General features: G+C 47.5%; 1 protein-coding gene and 1 long non-coding RNA gene across 2 annotated transcripts in view; one reads left to right on the top strand and one right to left on the bottom strand.

The window, feature by feature from the left end:
* LOC309370296 overlaps positions 1-20280 on the bottom strand; it is a 232310-nt gene that overhangs the window by 206648 nt on the left and 5382 nt on the right. The window lies entirely within an intron of this gene.
* Positions 4126-19739, top strand: PAOX (polyamine oxidase). The gene is made up of 7 exons (XM_081911788.1): positions 4126-4318; positions 8771-9260; positions 11099-11298; positions 13487-13742; positions 16364-16476; positions 18508-18665; positions 19524-19739. The coding sequence occupies exons 1-7, from the start codon at positions 4141-4143 to the stop codon at positions 19665-19667; spliced, it is 1539 nt and encodes a 512-aa protein (XP_081767914.1). The 5' UTR covers positions 4126-4140; the 3' UTR covers positions 19668-19739.

The raw sequence follows: 20280 nt of genomic DNA, 5'->3' as shown, positions 1-20280 counted from the left end.
AAGCCTACTCGCATAATTAAGACATAGTTCCTATTTAATCTCAAGCATATTTCGCCTAGATTTGCCATTTCCTGATTAAGCAACATTTGGGTTAACTTTGTCTACTTTGCTATAGTCCTAGATCTTCCAATCAAGTTCTGCTTCTAAATGCCTAGCAACATTACAATTTAGCAACAGGAGCAGAAATTCAAATCAGCTTCCAGCAGCACATTTTTCAAATAGCTCTTTCATAATCCAGATTAATTTAGCAAATGCCCGAATCCTGCCTTAAACCCATCTATAGTACTGTTCTGTGCACCAGAAGCTCCTCAATTCTAAATAATACATTCATATGATTGATGTTACGGACGGATCTCCAGAAAAGGTTTGTTCGCAAAAGGTGCTTCCGGACAGTGGCTATTTTGGGGTGAGATTCCATCATATACAGTGGTACCTCGGGTTACATACGCTTCAGGTTACATATGCTTCAGGTTACACACTCCGCTAACCCAGAAATAGTACCTCGGGTTAAGAACTTTCCTTCAGGATGAGAACAGAAATTGCTCCGGCGGCACGGCGGCAGCAGGAGGCCTCATTAGCTAAAGTGGTGCTTCAGGTTAAGAACAGTTTCAGGTTAAGAACGGACCTTCGGAACGAATTAAGTACTTAACCCGAGGTACCACTGTACCAGCAAACGCAAGTTTTGCAACTGAAGGTGGTTTGTTTGAACAACAAACACATTCTCTCCCCCCCCCCCCCGGAAAAGCAGGCTTCTTGTGAAAAGGAAGTCAAGAAAATGCACCCGAAAGTGTGTGATAACAATTGTGCCTCCGGTGGCATATAATGTGTCATTGTGTCTAGCTGTTAATAATAATAATAATAATAATAATAATAATAATAATAATAATAATAATAATAATAATAGAAGGTATAGGGTTATAAAGGCCAGGACTAGCCGTCTGAGAAACAATTTTTACGCAAATGCAATTCTGGTTCTAAACGCAGCATAAGGGGTCTCTATAGTATAGTGTATTTTAAAATGGGGTTTCAGAGTTTTTAGGGGTTTTTGAATATTTTATGTAGTTTTTCAATTTCATTGTCCTGCATGGGATAATGATAATAAAGATATTGTATCGTATTCTACCGCATTGTCTAGCCTCTGCACAAACTTTGTGGAACTAAATCAGGAAGAGTGCTCGATAAACACGTCACTGGATTTGACCACGGATGTAAAGTGCTTGCTGTAAAGCATGGGTAGGCAAACTAAGGCCCCGGGTGCAGGATCCGGCCCAATCGCCTTCTAAATCCGGCCCACAGAAGGTCCAGGAATCAGCGTGTTTTACATGAGTAGAATGTATGCTTTTATTTAAAATGCGTCTCTGGGTTATTTGTGGGGCATTGGAATTCGTTCATTCCCCCTCCCAAAATATAGTCCAGCCCCCCCACAAGGTCTGAGGGACAGTGGACTGGCCCCCTGATGAAAAAGTTTGCTGACCCCTGCTGTAAAAGGTAAAGGTAAAGTACTCCTGGACGGTTAAGTCCACTCAAAGGTGACTATGGGGTTGCAGTGCTCACCACACTTTCAGGCCAAAGAAGCTGGTGTTTGTCCACAGACAGCTTTCCGGGTCATGTGGCCAGCATGACTAGACCACTTCTGGCGCATGGAGACACCATGACGGAAACCAGAGTGCATGGAAACACCATTTACTTTCCCACCACAGTGGTACCTATTTATCTACTTGCACTGGCGTGCTTTCAAACTGCTAGGTTGGCAGGAGTTGAACAGAGCAACGGGAGCTCACTCTGTCGTGTGGATTCGAACCGCCAACCTTCTGATTGGCAAGCCCAAGAGGCTCAGTGGTTTAGACCACAGCGCCACCCACTGTGTACAGAACATTGGTTCAGAAGGAAGCACAACTGCATTTGTTCTGTGAACGGCCCTGAGACCTCCACGTACAGGGCAGAACATAAATTCAATTAACAGCAAGAGCAGCAACACCACCAAGTCAGTGTGGTTTACTCTCAGGAAAGGACTGCAGCCTAGGGCTCCTTACATTGCACAAAATTGCCCTAGCTTGCAATTAGTACATCTGGGCTTCCAATAATCCAATCACCTGTTTTGTTCCTATCAAAACATCTGGGGGAGGGCACTGGGGTCTAAAACACCTTAAGCAGAGTTTGGATGTCTATTTGTCATGGATGTTTCTGTGGACATTCCTGCATTGCAGGGAGTTGGACTAGAATCAGGCACCCCCAACATTTGGCCCTACAGATGTTTTGGACTACAAATCCCATCATCCCTGACCACTGGTCCTGTTAGCTAGGGATCATGGAAGTTGTAGGCCACAACATCTGGAGGGCTGAAGGTTGGATGTGCCTGGACTAGATGACCTTGGGGTCATCTCTAGCACGCAAAGAATGACTGAATTGCTCTCTGAGTTTCGAGGTTTTAAGGCGCTTTTATTTAAAAATCACCAGTTTAAAAGGTCTGAGAGAGCAGGCACTCTCGCACCGCACTTATGTTGTCAAAGGCTTGGATTTTGTTGTTGTTGTTGTTTAGTCGTTTAGTCATGTCCGACTCTTCGTGACCCCATGGTCCAGAGCACGCCAGGCACTCCTGTCTTCCACTGCCTCCCGCAGATTGGTCAAATTCATGCTGGTAGCTTCGAGAACACTGTCCAACCATCTCGTCCTCTGTCGTCCCCTTCTCCTTGTGCCCTCCATCTTTCCCAACATCAGAGTCTTTTCCAGGGAGTCTTCTCTTCTCATGAGGTGGCCAAGTATTGGAGTCTCAGCTTCACGATCTGTCCTTCCAGTGAGCACTCGGGGCTGATTTTCTTCAGAATGGAGAGGTTTGATCTTCTTGCAGTCCATGGGACTCTCAAGAGTCTCCTCCAGCACCAGAATTCAAAAGCATCAATTCTTCGGCAATCAGCCTTCTTTATGGTCCAGCTTTCATTCCATACATCACTACCGGGAAAACCATAGCTTTAACTATACGGACCTTTGTCTGCAAGGTGATGTCTCTGCTTTTTAAGATGCTGTCTAGGTTTGTCATTGCTTTCCTCCCAAGAAGCAGGCGTCTTTTAATTTCGTGGCTGCTGTCACCATCTGCAGTGATCATGGAGCCCAAGAAAGTCAAATCTCTCACTGCCTCCATTTCCTCTCCTTCTATTTGCCGGGAGGTGATGGGACCAGTGGCCGTGATCTTCGTTTTTTTTTTATGTTGAGCTTCAGACCATATTTGGCGCTCTCCTCTTTCACCCTCATTTAAAGGTTCTTTAATTCCTCCTCACTTTCTGCCATCAAGGTTGTGGCATCTGCATATCTGAGATTGTTGATATTTCTTCCGGCAATCTTAATTCCGGCTAGGGATTCATCCAGCCCAGCTTTTCAAATGATGAATTCTGCATATAAGTTAAATAAGCAGGGAGACAATATACAGCCTTATCCTACTCCTTTCCCAATTTTGAACCAATCAGTTGTTCCATATCCAGTTCTAACTGTAGCTTCTTGTCCCACATAGAGATTTCTAGAGATTTAACCCTGGCGCATTTTTCCGCTTTCCCACGCTCCTTCCGCGCATCGTCTCCAAGCGCCGCCACTGTTGTTGTTGTTTAGTCGTTTAGTCGTGTCCGACTCTTTGTGACCCCATGGACCAGAGAACGCCAGGCACCTCTGTCCTCTACTGCCTCCCGCAGTTTGGTCAAACTCATGCTGGTAGCCTCGAAAACACTATCCAACCATCTCGTCCTCTGTCGCCCCCTTCTCCTTGTGCCCTCCATCTTTCCCAACATCAGGGTCTTCTCCAGGGAGTCTTCTCTTCTCATGAGGTGGCCAAAGTACTGGAGCCTCAGCTTCACAATCTGTCCTTCCAGTGAGCACTCAGGGTTGATTTCTTTCAGTATGGAGAGGTTTGATCTTCTTGCAGTCCATGGGACTCTCCAGAGTCTCCTCCAGCACCATAATTCAAAAGCATCAATTCTTCGGCAATCAGCCTTCTTTATGGTAGCGCCGCCACTAGAGCGCACCAGAGCCGAAGCGCAGCAGGCGGGGACCAAAGACTTCCGCGTTTCCTCGTGATCACGAGGGTTTTAAAAGCTTTGCCGCCTCAATCCCGGAAGGGAGCGAGGGAGAAGCCGCCTGGCGCCCTGGAGAGCCATGGAGCGGAGGGTCGGGCGAGCTCTTGTCCGGCCGCGGGTGCTGATCGTGGGCGCGGGGCTGGCCGGGCTGGGCGCGGCTCAGCGGCTCCTTCGCCGGGGCGGCCGGCATCTGGGCGGCGTGCGCGTCCTGGAGGCCACGGGCCGAGCCGGGGGCCGCATCCGCTCCGGGAAGCTCCGTAAGAGGCGGCTGGCCGGCGGGAAGCGGGGCCGGGGAGAGCGGGGCGGAGGGCGGGCGCAACCCTTCCGCGCAACGCGAGGCGCGCCGGAGCGGACTTTGCGCCCCTTTGCGCTTTTCCCGAGAGAAAACCCGATCATAGAACTGCCGAGTTGAAAGGGACCCTGAGGATCATCTGGTCCATGCAGGAATGTGCAGCTGGCCCATAAAAATATAAAAATGCAGGAATATTCTGCTGGCATAGGGAGGGATCGAACCTGCAACCTTGGTGTTTTCTAACCAACTGAGCGATGCTGAAACACGTGTCCCTCCACCCTCCTGGCTTCTTTTTTTGGGGGGGGGGGGGAATCAGGAAAAGTGTTTATTTCATACAGTGAAGAGACAGACACTGTTAGTACGATAGGGAAATAGATTAAGATACCATGGGCAAAACCAGGGAAAGTGGGAAGTTGGTGATGGGCATTTCATAGGGGTGGGAAACCCAGGCTTAAGTTTGGCTACGATACTGCTGCAATGGCATTTACAATTGTTTTGTTAAGGCATACCCATTGGCAGTAATAAAAATCATAGCAAGTACAGACCAAATAATCCAAAACATCCCTGCCCACAAACAATTCTAAAGCAAAGGAAACATAACCCCCCCACACCCCCAGTCCTCAAAAAGCCTAAAACGCAGAGCTCACAAACACTGAACTGAGCCAGAGTAAAACAAATACCCCAAAACTGGCTCCATAGGTGGCACCAGAGTGGGAAGATGGGGAGAAAGCTATGCCCCCTCCTGCAAACTGATAGCTTGCTCTTTGCTGGAGCCTCCTGTGAAATGGAAAAGGCTTTGTTATTCACTAGTAAGGAGGGGGGAAAAAACACCACATACACTTTTGCCAGACAACACCTAAACAATATAACTAAATCATAAACTAGGAATTAAAAGAAGGCCACAATTCTAATGCATGCTTACTTGAAAGTTAACTCTATTAAAACTAATAGGATTGCAATCGCGTGAGGGGGGCATGGGACATTTACTCCAGGGAAAAAACAGGACGGAAGCATGAAAGTGAAATACATCATTGTTTCTCTTTCACAAATCTTGTTGTGTTTCCTCATGATTACTTTGGAGTGTTCCCCATCACACACACACAGCCTCTAAAAAAATAATCTTTGGGGTCAGGGTCGGATTCCTACCTCCCTGAGCAGCCCAGAATATTCACATATATTGGCATTCAAGGATGAAAAGGTTTACTTCTCCCATGGTTGATTTGAGGAAAGTGGCTGGAGCGGATGTATTTCTCAGTTGTTTTTGCTCCCTGCTAGGGTTGCAACTAGGGATGTGGGTGGTGATGTGGGTTAAACCACAGAGCCTAGGACTTACCAATCAGAAGGTTGGTGGTTCGAATCCCCGCGACGGGGTGAGCTCCCGTTGCTCGGTCCCTGCTCCTGTCAACGTAGCAGTTCAAAAGCACGTCAAAGTGCAAGTAAATAAATAGGTACCGCTCTGGCGGGAAGGTAAATGGTGTTTCCGTGCGCTGCTCTGGTTTGCCAAAAGCGGCTTAGTCATGCTGGCCACATGACCTGGAAGCTGTACGCCGGCTCCCTCGGCCAGTAAAGCGAGATGAATGCCGCAGCCCCAGAGCCAGCCACGACTGGACTTAATGGTCAGGGGTCCCTTTACCTTTTTAGGGTTGCAACTGATTAAATAAATCAACCAACATATTTTCATCGGTACTGTGAATTAAGTGGGCAGCAGGGTTTTGGTGTTTTTTTCTTTCAGCAGATTATATTCATTTGATTATATTCATTTGAAAATGCAGTTGACTAATCGAGTGAATCAAACCATTGCGATCTAATCTGCGAAGATGTACTGAGTCACTGAGAACCCTCTTCCTTGGCCTGAGCATAGCTGCTGCTCTCATTCTTTTCTGATCTCTTCACTTTCCCACCCACTTGTGTTCTTGCAAAACAACACCCGTCCCCAAATCCAGCACAGCCTTCATCCTCTGCAAGTCCTCATCACCGATGCCAGAGAAGGCAAGCCATGGGGGCAAGCCATGCTTAGTCTCTGTTCCCCAGCACCAGAAAAGTGCTTTGGAGAGCAGCAGCAGGGCTGAAATTTTACACCTAACCTAAGCAATGTACAGGGACGCAGGTGGCACTGTGGGTTAAACCACAGAGCCTAGGACTTGCTGATCAGAAGGTTAGCGGTTCGAATCCCTGCAACGGGGTGAGCTCCCGTTGCTCGGTCCCTGCTCCTGCCAACCTAGTGCAAGTAAATAAATAGGTACCGCTCTGGCGGGAAGGTAAATGGTGTTTCCGTGCACTGCTCTGGTTTGCCAAAAGTGGCTTAGTCATGCTGGCCACATGACCCGGAAGCTGTACGCCGGCTCCCTTGGCCAGTAAAGCGAGATGAGCACCGCATCCACAGAGTCGGCCACGCCTGGCCCTAATGGTCAGGGGTCCCTTTACCTTTAAGCAATGTACACATTAGCGGCTTGAAATTCAGCAAGTCCCACCCCCCCACCCCCGCTCCGCTCTGCTGCATTTCAAGTTTGGTGAGGAAGTCAGATGGAAACTGGTTTGAGGGGTAGAAAATGCACAAAACAGCAGTGTTTCTCAAGCAACTACAGGATAGCTGCGAATTGTGCATATGGCTTAAAATACAGGGGGGCGAATCATAACGTATACATAGCCCTAGTTTCAGGTGGTACTGTGTGTTCTCCATCTTCTCCCCCTCTGCCCATCTGCTCTCTTGCCTAAAAGCAAAGATCTGCTTCTTCCATTACAGTGGTACCTCGGGTTAAGTACTTAATTCGTTCCAGAGGTCTGTTCTTAACCTGAAACTGTTCTTAACCTGAAGCACCACTTTAGCTAATGGGGCCTCCCGCTGCCGCCATGCCGCCAGAGCACGATTTCTGTTCTCATCCTGAAGCAAAGTTCTTAACCTGAAGCACTATTTCTGGGTTAATTGAGTCTGTAACCTGAAGCGTATGTAACCCGAGGTACCACTGTATAGTCTCCAGCAGTTTTGACTGGGGGCGGATGGATGCAGGCCACCTAGACCATGGGTAAGCAAACTAAGGCCCAGGGGCTGGATCCAGCGCAATTGCCTTATAAATCCTGCCTGCAGACAGTCTGGGAATCAGTGTGTTTTTACATGAGTAGAATGTGTGCTTTTATTTAAAATGCATCTCTGGGTTATTTGTGGGGCATAGGAATTCGTTCATTCCCCCCCCCCAAAAAATATATATAGTCTGCCCCCTCACAAGGTCTGAGGGACAGTGGACTGGCCCCCTGCTGAAAATGTTTGCTGACTCCTGATCTAGACAAAGGATCACTCCACTGCTGCTAAAGGGGAAGAATAGGCATGGCCAGAATTCTCCACAACAAACTGCTGCTGGTTTTGGTAACAGTAGCAGTAAATCAAGCCTGCGCAGAATTCGGCGCTGCTCAGTGCAGCAACAACAACAACAATAATTTATTTATACCCCGCCCATCTGGCTGGGTTTCCCCAGCCAGTCTGGGCAGCTTCCAACAAAATATTAAAATACAATAGTCTATTAAACATTAAAAGCTTCCCTAAACAGGGCTGCCTTCAGATGCCTTCTAAAAGTCTGGTAGTTGTTCTATTTGACATCTGCTGGGAGGGCGTTCCACAGGGCGGGTGCCACTACCGAGAAGGCCCTCTGCCTGGTTCCCTGTAACTTGGCTTCTCGCAGTGAGGGAACCACCAGAAGGCCCTCGGCGCTGGACCTCAGTGTCTGGGCCTCTTTGGCAGGAGACTGCGTTGGAGAACAGCGAACACATTCTCAACAGGCTGTGTGAGAAAGGTGGTGAGGAGCCTCTAGGTTTGCAGAAACACAGAACAAATTAGAAAACTAATAATAATAATTTTATTATTTATACCCCTCCCATTTGGCTGGGTTTCCCCAGCCACACTGGGCGGATTAAAGCATATACAGTGGTACCTTGGTTCTCGAACTCAAGTCCATTCAACTTCCAAAATGTTCAAATACCAAGGCGCGGCTTCTGATTGGCCCCGGAAACAAAGCCGACAGCCAAAACGGACGTTCGACTCCTGAACACTTACCTCCGGGTTTGTGGAGTTCAGGAGCCTATTTTTTCATCGACTAAGCCATTTTGGAGCCAAGGTACCACTGTATAAAACATATTAAGGTGAGGACACAAGAACTGCCCAGTCAAGATGTAAGCATGTTGTGAGGAGAAGGGGAGGCACAAAAGAGGACATGGCTGGCTGGAACCCTGAGCATTTTGCCGTTTGCAAATTTACAAGCACTCCTGCTGAGGGTTTTCCAAAAGTCTGAAGGCTCCAAGCATCTGAGAGCTGTGGTTTCCCTCGTTGTCTGATAGCTGGAATAAGCAGGCCTTAAAAGATTAGTCTCTTTGAGGCTTGATGCTGTGGAAACATTGGAAAGCTGATTCTTTCCCTCCTTTCTTCTAGGAGGTAAGGTGATTGAGATAGGTGCCCACTGGATCCACGGGCCGTCCAAGGAGAACCCTGTCTTCCAGCTGGCATCGGAGCATGGACTCCTGGATGAGGCCGCCATGTCTGAGGAAAACCAGCAGGTGGAAATCGGGGGCCACCCCTTGGGGCCTTCGGCCTGCTTCTCCAGTCGGGGCCAGTTGCTGAGTCCCGACCTCCTTGACTCAATGGGGTTGCTCTTCTTCGCTCTCTTGGAAGAAGCGCGCGAGTTCGTGCATGCGGCCAAAGTGCCTGTGCCCAGCGTGGGCGAGTACCTGAAAGAGGCGATCGCTCGGAAGGTGAGAGAATGGTCAGATGATGAGGAGACCAAGCGGCTGAAGCTGGCCGTCCTCAACTTATTCTTCAAGCTGGAATGCTGCGTGAGTGGGACTCACAGCTTGGACCTGGTGGCTTTGGGGCCCTTCGGGGAGTACACCATGCTTCCTGGCTTGGACTGCACGTTTCCCAAGTGAGTAGTTGCCCGCTTAAGGTAAAGGTAAAGGGACCCCTGACCATTAGGTCCAGTCGTGACCGACTCTGGGGTTGCAGCGCTCATCTCGCTCTATTGGCCGAGGGAGCCGGCGTACAGCTTCCAGGTCATGTGGCCAGCATGACTAAGCCACTTCTGGCGAACCAGAGCAGCACACGGAAACGCTGTTTACCTTCCTGCCAGAGCAGTACATATTTATCTACTTGCACTTTGATGTGCTTTCAAACTTCCAGGTCGGCAGGAGCTGGGACCGAGCAACGGGAGCTCACCCCGTCACGGGGATTCAAACCGCCAACCTTCTGATTGACAAGTCCTAGGCTCTGTGGTTTAACCCACAGCGCCACCCGCACTTGGTTCTCATTAAATAATAGGTTGGCTTCTCTGGTTCCCTTGGGGATGGGCTGATCAGACATCCCGGCTGTGGCTTGACTTTGCAAGTGGGACATGGGTGGCGCTGTGGTCTAAACCACTGAGCCTCTTGGGCAGGGATAGGCAACCTAAGGCCCGGGGGCCAGATGCGGCCCAATCACCTTCTCAATCCAGCCCATGGACGGTCTGGGAATCAGCGTGTTTTTACATGAGTAGAATGTGTCCTTTTATTTAAAATGCATCTCTGGGTTATTTGTGGGGCCTACCTGGTGTTTTTACATGAGTAGAATGTGTGCTTTTATTTAAAATGCATCTCTGGGTTATTTGTGGGGCATAGGAATTCGTTCAATTCCCCCCCCCCCAAAATATAGTCCAACCCACCACATGGTCTGAGGGATGGTGGACCGGCCCACGGCTGAAAAAGGTTGCTAACCCCTGCTCTTGGGCTTGCCAATTGGAAGGTTGGCGGTTCGAATCCCATGACGGAGTGAATTCCCGTTCACTCCCGTCTCCTGCCAACCTAGCAGTTCAAAAGCACGCCAGTGCAAGTAGAAAAATAGGTACCGCTCCGGCGGGAAGATAAACATCATTTCCGTGCGCTCTGGCACTCGTCACAGAAGCGGTTTAGTCATGCTGGCCACATGACCCAGAAAGCTGTCTGTGGACAAACACCGGCTCCCTCAGTCTGAAAGCGAGATGAGCACCACAACCCCATAGTCGCCTTTGACTGGACTTAACCGTCCAGGGGTCCTTTACCTTTACATTTACTTTGCACACGTAAGTTTACAGAGGACATGTTTTTTCCTGGGGGGGGAAAGTTTGTTTGTTTGTTCATTGCTGACCCAGTTGCATTGCCGTTCCTCCTAGTAGTGGCTAAATGTAAGATGTGATTAATAAACTCAAGCAGACAATGGTCTGGATTAGAAAGGGCCACAACTTTATTGATTACGGATATAGGTGGATATTTGGCTCAGGCCCCCACAGAAAAAATAAAAGTAATTATTTATTTTTTTTAAGGTAAGGAAACTCAGTCCCCCCTCTCCAATTCCTGCTAAAAAGAACAACATCCCCTGATTTTATTTCCCTTTCCCTCACTTGTTCTGGAATTTATCTCGCTTCCCGTTGTGAGCAAACTAACCCTATGTGGGGGAGGGAAAGGAATTTCCTTGACATCTGGTGGGAGGGAGTTCCACAGGGCGGGCACCACTACCGAGAAGGCCCTCTGCCTGGTTCCCTGTAACCTCACTTCTCGCAGGGAGGGAACTGCCAGAAGGCCCTCGGCGCTGGACCTCAGTGTCCGGGCTGAACGATGGGGGTGGAGACGCTCCTTCAGGTATACTGGGCCGTGGCCATTTAGGGCTTTAAAAGTCAGCACCAACACTTTGAATTGTGTTCGGAAACGTGTCCAAGACCAGGCTACCTCATTTTGTCTTGCTTCTCCCCCTTAGTGGTTACGAGGGCCTCATAGACTGCCTGATGGCATCTCTGCCCAAAGGGACTGTGCAGTTTGACAAGCCGGTGAGGACAGTTCACTGGAGTAGTTCCTGCTTGCAAGAGGCTCCCGCAGGCCGAACCTTCGGAGTCCAGGTGGAATGTGAAGATGGCGAGAAGTTCTTGGCTGACCATGTCATCGTCACCGTGCCTCTAGGTGAAATTTCCTTGGCTTTCTGATTCTCACCTCCAGCTGCTGTGCCTTCGATTTCTGAGAGCACATGCTGTAATCAGGGTTGGCATTCATTGCATCTTTCCGGGTATGACACATCTTTCTGGGTATGAAGTGAGCTTCAAAGTCATTTGGGCTGAGGAGAGGATCGTCTGCAAGGCGCTGGACAAGGGAATCTCTCCAAACACTGAGCAGAGCTTCTTCAGTTCTGAATCTGAAACACCCTTTGAAATTTGCTTTTCCCTCCAGAACTTTTAGCCCTGATTCCAACCATCAGTTTAGCAGCAGGGAGTCTCATTCAGCAGTAGATGAATCTTACAAACGATTGCTTGACCTTAACTGCTAGTCCTTCCTCTCAACCCCACACTCTTGCCGCCAGGTCAATATAGGAAATCTTCCCAGGCTCCCATCTTCAAAGCTTCTCTCCAGGCCATGCCCTTGCCAGCTTGGCACACACAAAAACACACCCTTGAGATTTTGCCCCTGGGTGAAATGAGCTTTGGAAGTCTTCTTTGGAGAGCCAGTGTGGTGTAGTAGTTAAGGGCGGTAGTCTCGTAATCTGGTGAACTGGGTTCGCGTCTCCGCTCCTCCACATGCAGCTGCTGGGTGACCTTGGGCCAGTCACACTTCTCTGAAGTCTCTCAGCCCCACTCAGCTCACAGAGTGTTTGTTGTGGGGGAGGAAGGGAAAGGAGAATGTTAGCCGCTTTGAGACTCCTGAAGGGGAGTGAAAGTATCAAATGCAAACTCTTCTTCTTCTTCTTCTTCTTCTTCTTCTTCTTCTTCTTCTTCTTCTTCTTCTTCTTCTTCTTCTTCTTCCTTGGATGGAGGAGAGAGAGAAGATTGTGCACTTGTGGATAGAGAGAACAATAATAATAATTTTATTATTTGTGCCCTGCCCATCTGACTGGGTTGCCCCAGCCACTCTGGGCAGCTTCCAACATATATCAAAACATAATAAAACATTACACATTAAAAAGCTTCCCTATACAGGGCTGCCTTCAGATGTCTTCTAAAAGTCAGATAGCTGTTTATTTCCCTGACATCTGATGGGAGGGCATTCCACAGGGAGGGGGCCACTACCAAGAAGGCCCTCTGCCTGGTTCCCTGTAACCTCACTTCTCAGAGTGAGGGAACCGCAAGAAGGCCCTCGGTGCTGGATCTCAGTGTCCGGGCTGAACAATGGGGGTGGAGATGCTCCTTCAGGTACACAGGGCCAAAGCCGTTTAGGCCCTTAAAGGTCAGCACCAACGGCGCTGTGGGTTAAACCACAGAGCCTAGGACTTGCCGATCAGAAGGTCAGTGGTTCGAATCCCCGCGACGGGGTGAGCTCCCGTTGCTTGATCCCTGCTCCTGCCAACCTAGCAGTTCGAAAGCGCGTCAAAGTGCAAGTAGATAAATAGGTACCGCTCTGGCGGGAAGGTAAATGGCGTTTCCATGCGCTGCTCTGGTTCGCCAGAAGCGGCTTAGTCCTGCTGGCCACATGACCCGGAAGCTGTACGCCGGCTCACTCGGCCAGTAAAGCAAGATGAGTGCCGCAACCCCAGAGTCGTTTGCGACTGGACCTAATGGTCAGGGGTCCATTTACCTTTACCTTTACCAACACTTTGAACTGTGCTTGGGAACGTACTGGGAGCCAATGTAAGTCTTTCAGGACTGGTGTAATATGGTCTCGACTGCCACTCCCAGTCACTAGTCCAGCTGCCACATTCTGGATTAGTTGTAGCTTCCGATTCACCTTCAAAGGTAGCCCCACGTAGAGCGCATTGCAGTAGTTGAAGCGGGAGATAACCAGGGCATGTACCTACTGAACGAAGGTAGAATTCGCACCAGCTCCTCTGCCCAGTTTTACCTCAGGCATATTTGTTCCCCAGAAGTTTGCCTGAAGGGAATGAATCCGTTGGGCGGAAAAGGTTCCCTGTCCTTGATCTTGTGGCGTTCTTGCTTATGGCTTCAAAGGGAGATCCACTCCCCTAAGTCGTGGTTTGTTTTCCAGCAGCAGCAGGAACTTGGTCGGTAACAAATCCAGAACTCTTCTGTAAATCCTATGAGGAGATGATTCTCCCCCCCCCCCCCCAGTGCTTACTAAAGCGTTTGCACAGTCTGGTCCTGGGCATATTCCCCCAAAGTCTGTTCTTTTACTAATCTCTCTCATGTCTTTTCCTTCTCCCTAGGTTTCCTCAAAGAACACGGAGAAACCTTTTTTAACCCGCCGCTTCCGTCCCGGAAAGCGGCTGCAGTAGAAAAGCTGGGCTTTGGGACAAACAACAAAATCTTTGTGGAATTTGAGCAGCCGTTCTGGGAGCCGGACTGTCAGGTGGTTGAGGTGGCGTGGGATGGAGAATCACCCCTGGCTGAACCACCCGCCGACTTGGAGGCTATTTGGTACCAGAAGATTGCTGGCTTTGTGGTTCTTCATCCGGCAGAGAGGTACATGGGAAAGACAGACTGGAATGGGGTTGCAGGTCAGGCCACTCTGGGATAGCTGTCGTTTGAGCAAGTCATTTGAAGAAGTGTGCATGCACACAAAAGCTCATACCAATAACAAACTTAGTTGGTCTCTAAGGTGCTACTGGAAGGATTTATTATTGTTGTTTTTGTTTTGTTTTGTTTTGTTTTGTTTTGTTTTGTTTTGTTTGAACACAGGAAGCTTATCACATGCAGATCAGGCAAACAAGTTGGGTCTTTGCATTAAACCAGGGTGGATTTGATTTAAATCACCATTTAAATTACTAGTCATGAAGACTTTATTTAAATCATTTTTTTTACAGAAAGACTCATTCTTGTTGGTATAATCTTAATATTTACAACCAGAGGGAGGTTTCATTTTTGGAATAGTAAATTTTCAGAGTAGTTTTTACAGTTACATCAGAAATTACTGATTTGGTTATACTTCAGTGGTACCTCAGGTTAAGTACTTAATTTGTTCCGGAGGTCCGTTCTTAACCTGAAACTGTTCTTAACCTGAAGCACCACTTTAGCTAATGGGGCCTCCTGCTGCTGCGCCGCCGGAGTACGATTTCTGTTCTGAAGCAAAGTTCTTACCCGAGGCACTATTTCTGGGTTAGCGTTGTCTGTAACCTGAAGCGTATGTAACCCGAGGTATCACTGTACAGTATTAGAAATACATGGACAGATAATTATGACATTATTGTGAGGTTTAATAATTTAACTGTTTATATTTGGACAACCTTTCTGCTGTACTTTATTAGAAGAAGAAAATCATTTCCTGAATAACAATTTAAACAATTTATTTTACTCAAGCAATAACATTATCGCATATGTATAAAAGGTAAAGGTACCCCTGCCCGTACGGGCCAGTCGTGTCCGACTCTAGGGTTGCATGCTCATCTCACTTAAGAGGCCGGGAGCCAGCGCTGTCCGAATACACTTCCGGGTCACGTGGCCAGCGTGACGAAGCTGCTCTGGCGAGCCAGCACCAGCGCTGCACACGGAAACGCCGTTTACCTTCCCGCTATAAAGCGGTCCCTATTTATCTACTTGCACTTAAGAGTGCTTTCGAACTCCTAGGTGGGCAGGAGCTGGGACCGAACGACAGGAGCTATGTATACATGTATTTTAACCAATGTGGTTAAACTTTTTTTAAAAAAAAATAAAATAAAAACTTACTGAGTTTTAGCACACATGAAAAACTTAAAACAAATCCTTATTTCCTGATGAAAAGCCTTTGGACTATAATGTAACTTAAATAGAAAACTATCTTTGGAAAGATTTTTCCTCCAAAAGCGTTTTATTTTTAAAATCTGATTTAAAATTTTAAAAATTGATATAATTTTTTTAAAAATCTGATTTGGGTTTTTTAAAAAAAAATATCCACCCTGCATTAAATTGATGTGGGGTTATCAGCAAACTTTTGTGCAGTATTTCTATGGCGGCTGAGATATGCAAACAAAAATATAGAAAGAAAGAATTCCAAAAATGAGATGCAGATGTCTTTGGCAGGACTCAGGAGAGCTAGACCCACCCTGGAAGTCTGAGCTCCTGACCTCTAGCCTGGATGACTTGATTACACAAATTTGCCGGAAAAAATCAGATACGCCAAATGAATTCTTTACACCAAAGAAGAGGTACTTGTGTATGAGGGGTTATTTCAAGAGGACAAATAGCTCAGTCAGTAGAGGATGAGACTCTTAATCTCCAGGTTGTGGGTTCAAGTCCCATGTCAGATGAAATATTCCTGCATTGCAGGGGGTTGGACTAGATGACCCTTGGGGTCTCTTCCAACGCTACAGTTCTATGATTCTAGGAGCTGTGTTAAATAGCAGTAACAAAGCAAGTGGTTTTTATCTTGCTGGTTAAATAGTAGCAGTGCACCAGAACCCAATAGTGCTCAGGAAAGAAACCCAATAGTGTTAAGTTGTGGGTGAACATATCAGACGACACAGTGATTCTTCAAACAGCTCTTGTGTATTCAGAAGCCAGAACAGAACTGAACTGAAGGGTTCAGTCAGCCGGCTTATTTAGAGCTCCAGTACAACGTAACTGCAACAACTTTCTAAAACTATCCAATCACTGAACGTCACTTTCGATCCTTCATTTGCATAACTATCTACAGTATCCTCCTGCTGGCCCAGGGTGAGAACTTCAGTACATAACAAATAGGAACTTCAGTCCAAAGCTACAGAAACGTCAACAAGAATAATTAAAAATTTTGTGATTTCTATCTTGTATTTTTGTGTTGCGAACCGCCCTGGGATCTGTGGATGAAGGGTGATATGCAAATTTTAAAAATATATAAGAATCAACTCCATACAATTTTACAGGAAAATGGCCAGCATGCCACCAATAATAAAAATTATCTGGGAAACTCTTAAGCCGTTTAGGCTGTGCGCTGTCCTCTTAGGTAAATTGCTCTAAATTATTGGGAAAACTGTTAGAATAGCTAAGAATAAAGTGTGTGTGTGAACATACAACGTTGAAATCTACTTTCATAAATCTACCACTTCAAAAAAATGGATTTTTATGAAGATGAAAGTAATAGGACCAGTATCTGTGGACTCTACAAAGCCTTTCTCCTTTTACCATACTAGATATGGACATATCTTATGTGGCTTCATTGCTGGGAAAGAAGCTGAATTCATGGAAACCCTCACAGACGCAGAAGTCCTTTCGGCATTAACAGAAGTATTTCGTAGAGCAACAGGTACGCATGACTTCTTAGTTGTTTGCAAGCGTCGGAACGAGGGGTGCAAAAACGATGCGTTATTCTGTTAAAACTGCTGGCCTAAGTTTTGCAAAATGTCTTCTTAATTTTGGATGATGATGATGATGATGATGATATATTATGTGTACCCCGCCCATCTGGCTGGGTTTCCCCAGCCACCCTGGGTGGCTTCCAGCAAAATATTAAAATACATTAATTCATCAAATATTAAAAGCTTCCCTAAACAGGGCTGCCTTCAGATGTCTTCTAAAAGTCTGGTAGTTGTTGTTCTCTTTGACATCTGGTGGGAGGGCGTTCCACAGGGTGGGCGCCACTACCGAGAAGGCCCTCTGGCTGGTTCCCTGTAACCTCACTTCTCGCAGGGAGGGAACCGCCAGAAGGCCCTCGGAGCTGGACCTCAGTGTCTGGGCAGAATGATGGAGGTGGAGACGCTCCTTCAGGTATACAGGACTGAGGCTGTTTAGGGCTTTAAAGGTCAGCACCAACACTTTGAACTGGGCCTGGAAACGTACTGGGGGCCAATGTAGGTCTTTCAGGACTGGTGTTATGTGGTCTCGGTGGTCACTCCCCGTCACCAGTCTAGCTGCTGCATTCTGGATTAGTTGTAGTTTCTGGGTCACCTTCAAAGGTAGCCCCACGTAGAGCGCGTTGCAGTAGTCCAAGCAGGAGATAACCAGAGCATGCACCACTCTGGCGAGACAGTCCGCGGGCACGTAGGGTCTCAGGCTGCGGACAAGATGGAGCAGGTAGACAGCTGCCCTGGACACAGAATTGACCTGCACCTCCATGGACAGCTGCGAGTCCAAAATGACTCCCAGGCTGCGCACCTGGTCCTTCAGGGGCACAGTTACCCCATTCAGGACCAGATAGTCCCCCCACACCTGCCCACCCTGTCTCCCCAAAACAGTACTTCTGTCTTGTCAGGATTCAACCTCAATTTGTTAGCCGCCATCCATCCTCCAATCGCCTCCAGACACTCACACAGGACCTTCACTGCCTTCACTGGTTCTGATTTAAAAGAGAAATAGAGTGTCAAGAAGGTTCCCAATAGATTATCCTAACCTATCTTCTCTGAAAACTAGGTATTTATGGCCAAGATATTCTCTACTTTTGAGAATGCAGGCCGAAAGGTTTAGGAGTTGAAAAAGTGACGGACAAGATGATCTACTCTATGTTATCCTGAGATGGGTGGTCCTCAGTTGTATGGAGGGGTGCAGCTTCATTGATACTCCCTAAAACCAGGCTCAGGTGGTTTTTAATTGCAGAACTGAGGGGCTCAACAGCCAATCACCACCCCTGTTTTATGCCTGGAAACTCTTTGACTGTTGCTGAGGGTGATGGGAGTTGGAGTCCGACAACATTTGGAGGGACCCACAAGTTCCCTTGCCCCTGCTATACATAATTCCTAGGTCCCCGTTTTTCTTTGAATTGTCAAATCTCAGTTAAACCTGATGAAGCAGAAGTAGTCCGTTCTCACAGGAAGAACCGCTTTAGTTCAGGTTTGGTGCTGCTTATCTAAAAAGGTAAAGGACCCCTGACAGTTAAGTCCAGTCGCGAACGACTCTGGGGTTGCGGCGCTCATCTCGCTTTACTGGCCAAGGGAGCTGGTGTTTGTCCACAGACAGTTTTTCCGGGTCATGTGGCCAGCATGACAAAGCCGCTTCTGGCAAAACCAGAGTAGTGCACGGAAACACTGTTTACCTTCCCGCCGGGGTGGTACCTATTTATCTACTTGCACTTTGATGTGCTTTCGAACTGCTAGGTTGGCAGGAGCTGGGACCGAGCAACGGGAGCTCACCCTGTCGCGGGGATTTGAACCGCCGACCTTCCAATCGGCAAGCCCAATGCGGCACAGTGGTTTAGACCACAGCACCCTTGCTGCTTATCTAGCCATGTCCCAGTGTCCTGTGTAAATTGGCTGCAGAGCCATCTCGTGATGTTAAAGGTACTTCATTTAAAATTGGGGATAGCAGGCAAGATACTCACCCGCTCTCTATGCACTTGGGTCAGGAAATCCACAACTTGCTCCTCCAAGGAACATCCTGCGCTCGAAATGGTACAGCGAGCCTTACATCAAAGGATCCTACAGTTACGTGGCTGTTGACAGTTCCGGAGATGACATAGATGCCCTTGCTCAGCCCCTTCCCAAAGACACATCCGATTCCAAGGTAACCCATTCTGGATTTGTGGCTGTATTGGAGCTTGTGTCTATCTGCATCTGTTGAAATATCCACAAGCCACGACACGCCCCCTGTGTTTGTTTGTTTGTTTATTGATATTGTTTATTGTTTGTTTGTTTGTTTATTGACTTTATATACCACCCTATCGGAACGTCCACAAGCCACAACACACACCCTGTTTGTTTGTTGAATTTATCTACCGCCCTATACCCTGGGGGTCTCAGGGTGGATCACAGAATAAAATCACGATATAAAACCACAAAATACATAATAAAAACAACAACCCAATAGCCCCCCCCAAAAAAAAACACGTTTTAAGAGGGCATAGGATGTAAATCAGATCAACCAAAGGCCTGGTTAAAAAGGAACGTTTTAGCCTGGTGCCTAAAGGTGTACAGTGGTACCTTGGGTTACAGACGCTTCAGGTTACAGACTCCACTAACCCAGAAATAGTACCTTGGGTTAAGAACTTTGCTTCAGGATGAGAACAGAAACCGCACGGCGGTGGCAGCAGCAGGAGGCTAAAGTGGTACCTCAGATTAAGAACAGTTTCAGGTTAAGAATGGACCTCCAGAACAAATTAAGTTCTTAACCCGAGGTACCACTGTATAATGAAGGCGCCAGGCAGACTTCCCTGGGGAGAGCATTCCACAGGTGGGGAGCCACTGCAGAGAAGGCCCTGTTCTCGTGTTGCCACCCTCTGGACTTCTCCAGGAGGTGGCACATGAAGGACGTTGCGTTAACAGAGACATTGTTTGATTTTCCACGCCTCTCGACTTTTCTGCCTCCCACTAACAGGTTTTCACCCAAACAGGGCTAAACTAATACTGCTATTTCTTGTTGCAGCCGCCACAGGTTTTGTTTGCGGGAGAAGCCACACATCGCACGTTCTATTCGACTACTCATGGTGCCTTGTTGTCAGGCTGGAGAGAAGCAGATCGTCTCCTCGACATCTACGATATGTCCGAATCGCCACATGCTGCGTTGTAAGCCGGAAGCTGAGATAGCAGCAGTTTCTTTTTCTGCTCCCAAATAATCATTAAAAATGGTATGTCAGTATAACGACCGCCCCCTGCACCCAGTTTTTTTTAATCAGGATAAAAATGCCTTGGAGGAATCATTTTTCTTGAGTTGATCACTGGAATCACAGTTGCAAAACGACATACCGTATTTTTTGCTCTATAAGACGCACCAGACCATAAGACGCACCTAGTTTTTGGAGGAAGAAAACAAGAAAAAAAATATTCTGAATCCCAGAAGCCAGAACAGCAAGAGGAATCGCTGCGCAGCGAAAACAGCAATCCCTCTTGCTGTTCTGGCTTCTGGGATAGCTGCGCAGCCTACATTCGCTCCATAAGACGCACACACATTTCCCCTTACTTTTTAGAAGGGAAAAAGCGAGTCTTATAGAGCAAAAAATACGGTAGTTTCCACTGTGTGTAACAAATAACATCCAGTGTTAATGATTAGCCAAGCTCCGTTTTCTGGTCCTGGAATATAATTTCTTACCCTTGAAAGCACTGAGCTGAATCTTTGCATTTGTTTTCTTATACTGAGGCAGTGTAGAACTTCGTTAAACTTCGTCACACGAAAACATCAAAGA

The sequence above is a fragment of the Podarcis melisellensis genome, assembly GCF_964234715.1.
Source record: "Podarcis melisellensis genome assembly, chromosome: 5".
Taxonomy (NCBI): Eukaryota; Metazoa; Chordata; class Lepidosauria; order Squamata; family Lacertidae; genus Podarcis; species Podarcis melisellensis.
This window is presented reverse-complemented; position numbering and strand designations above follow the sequence as displayed.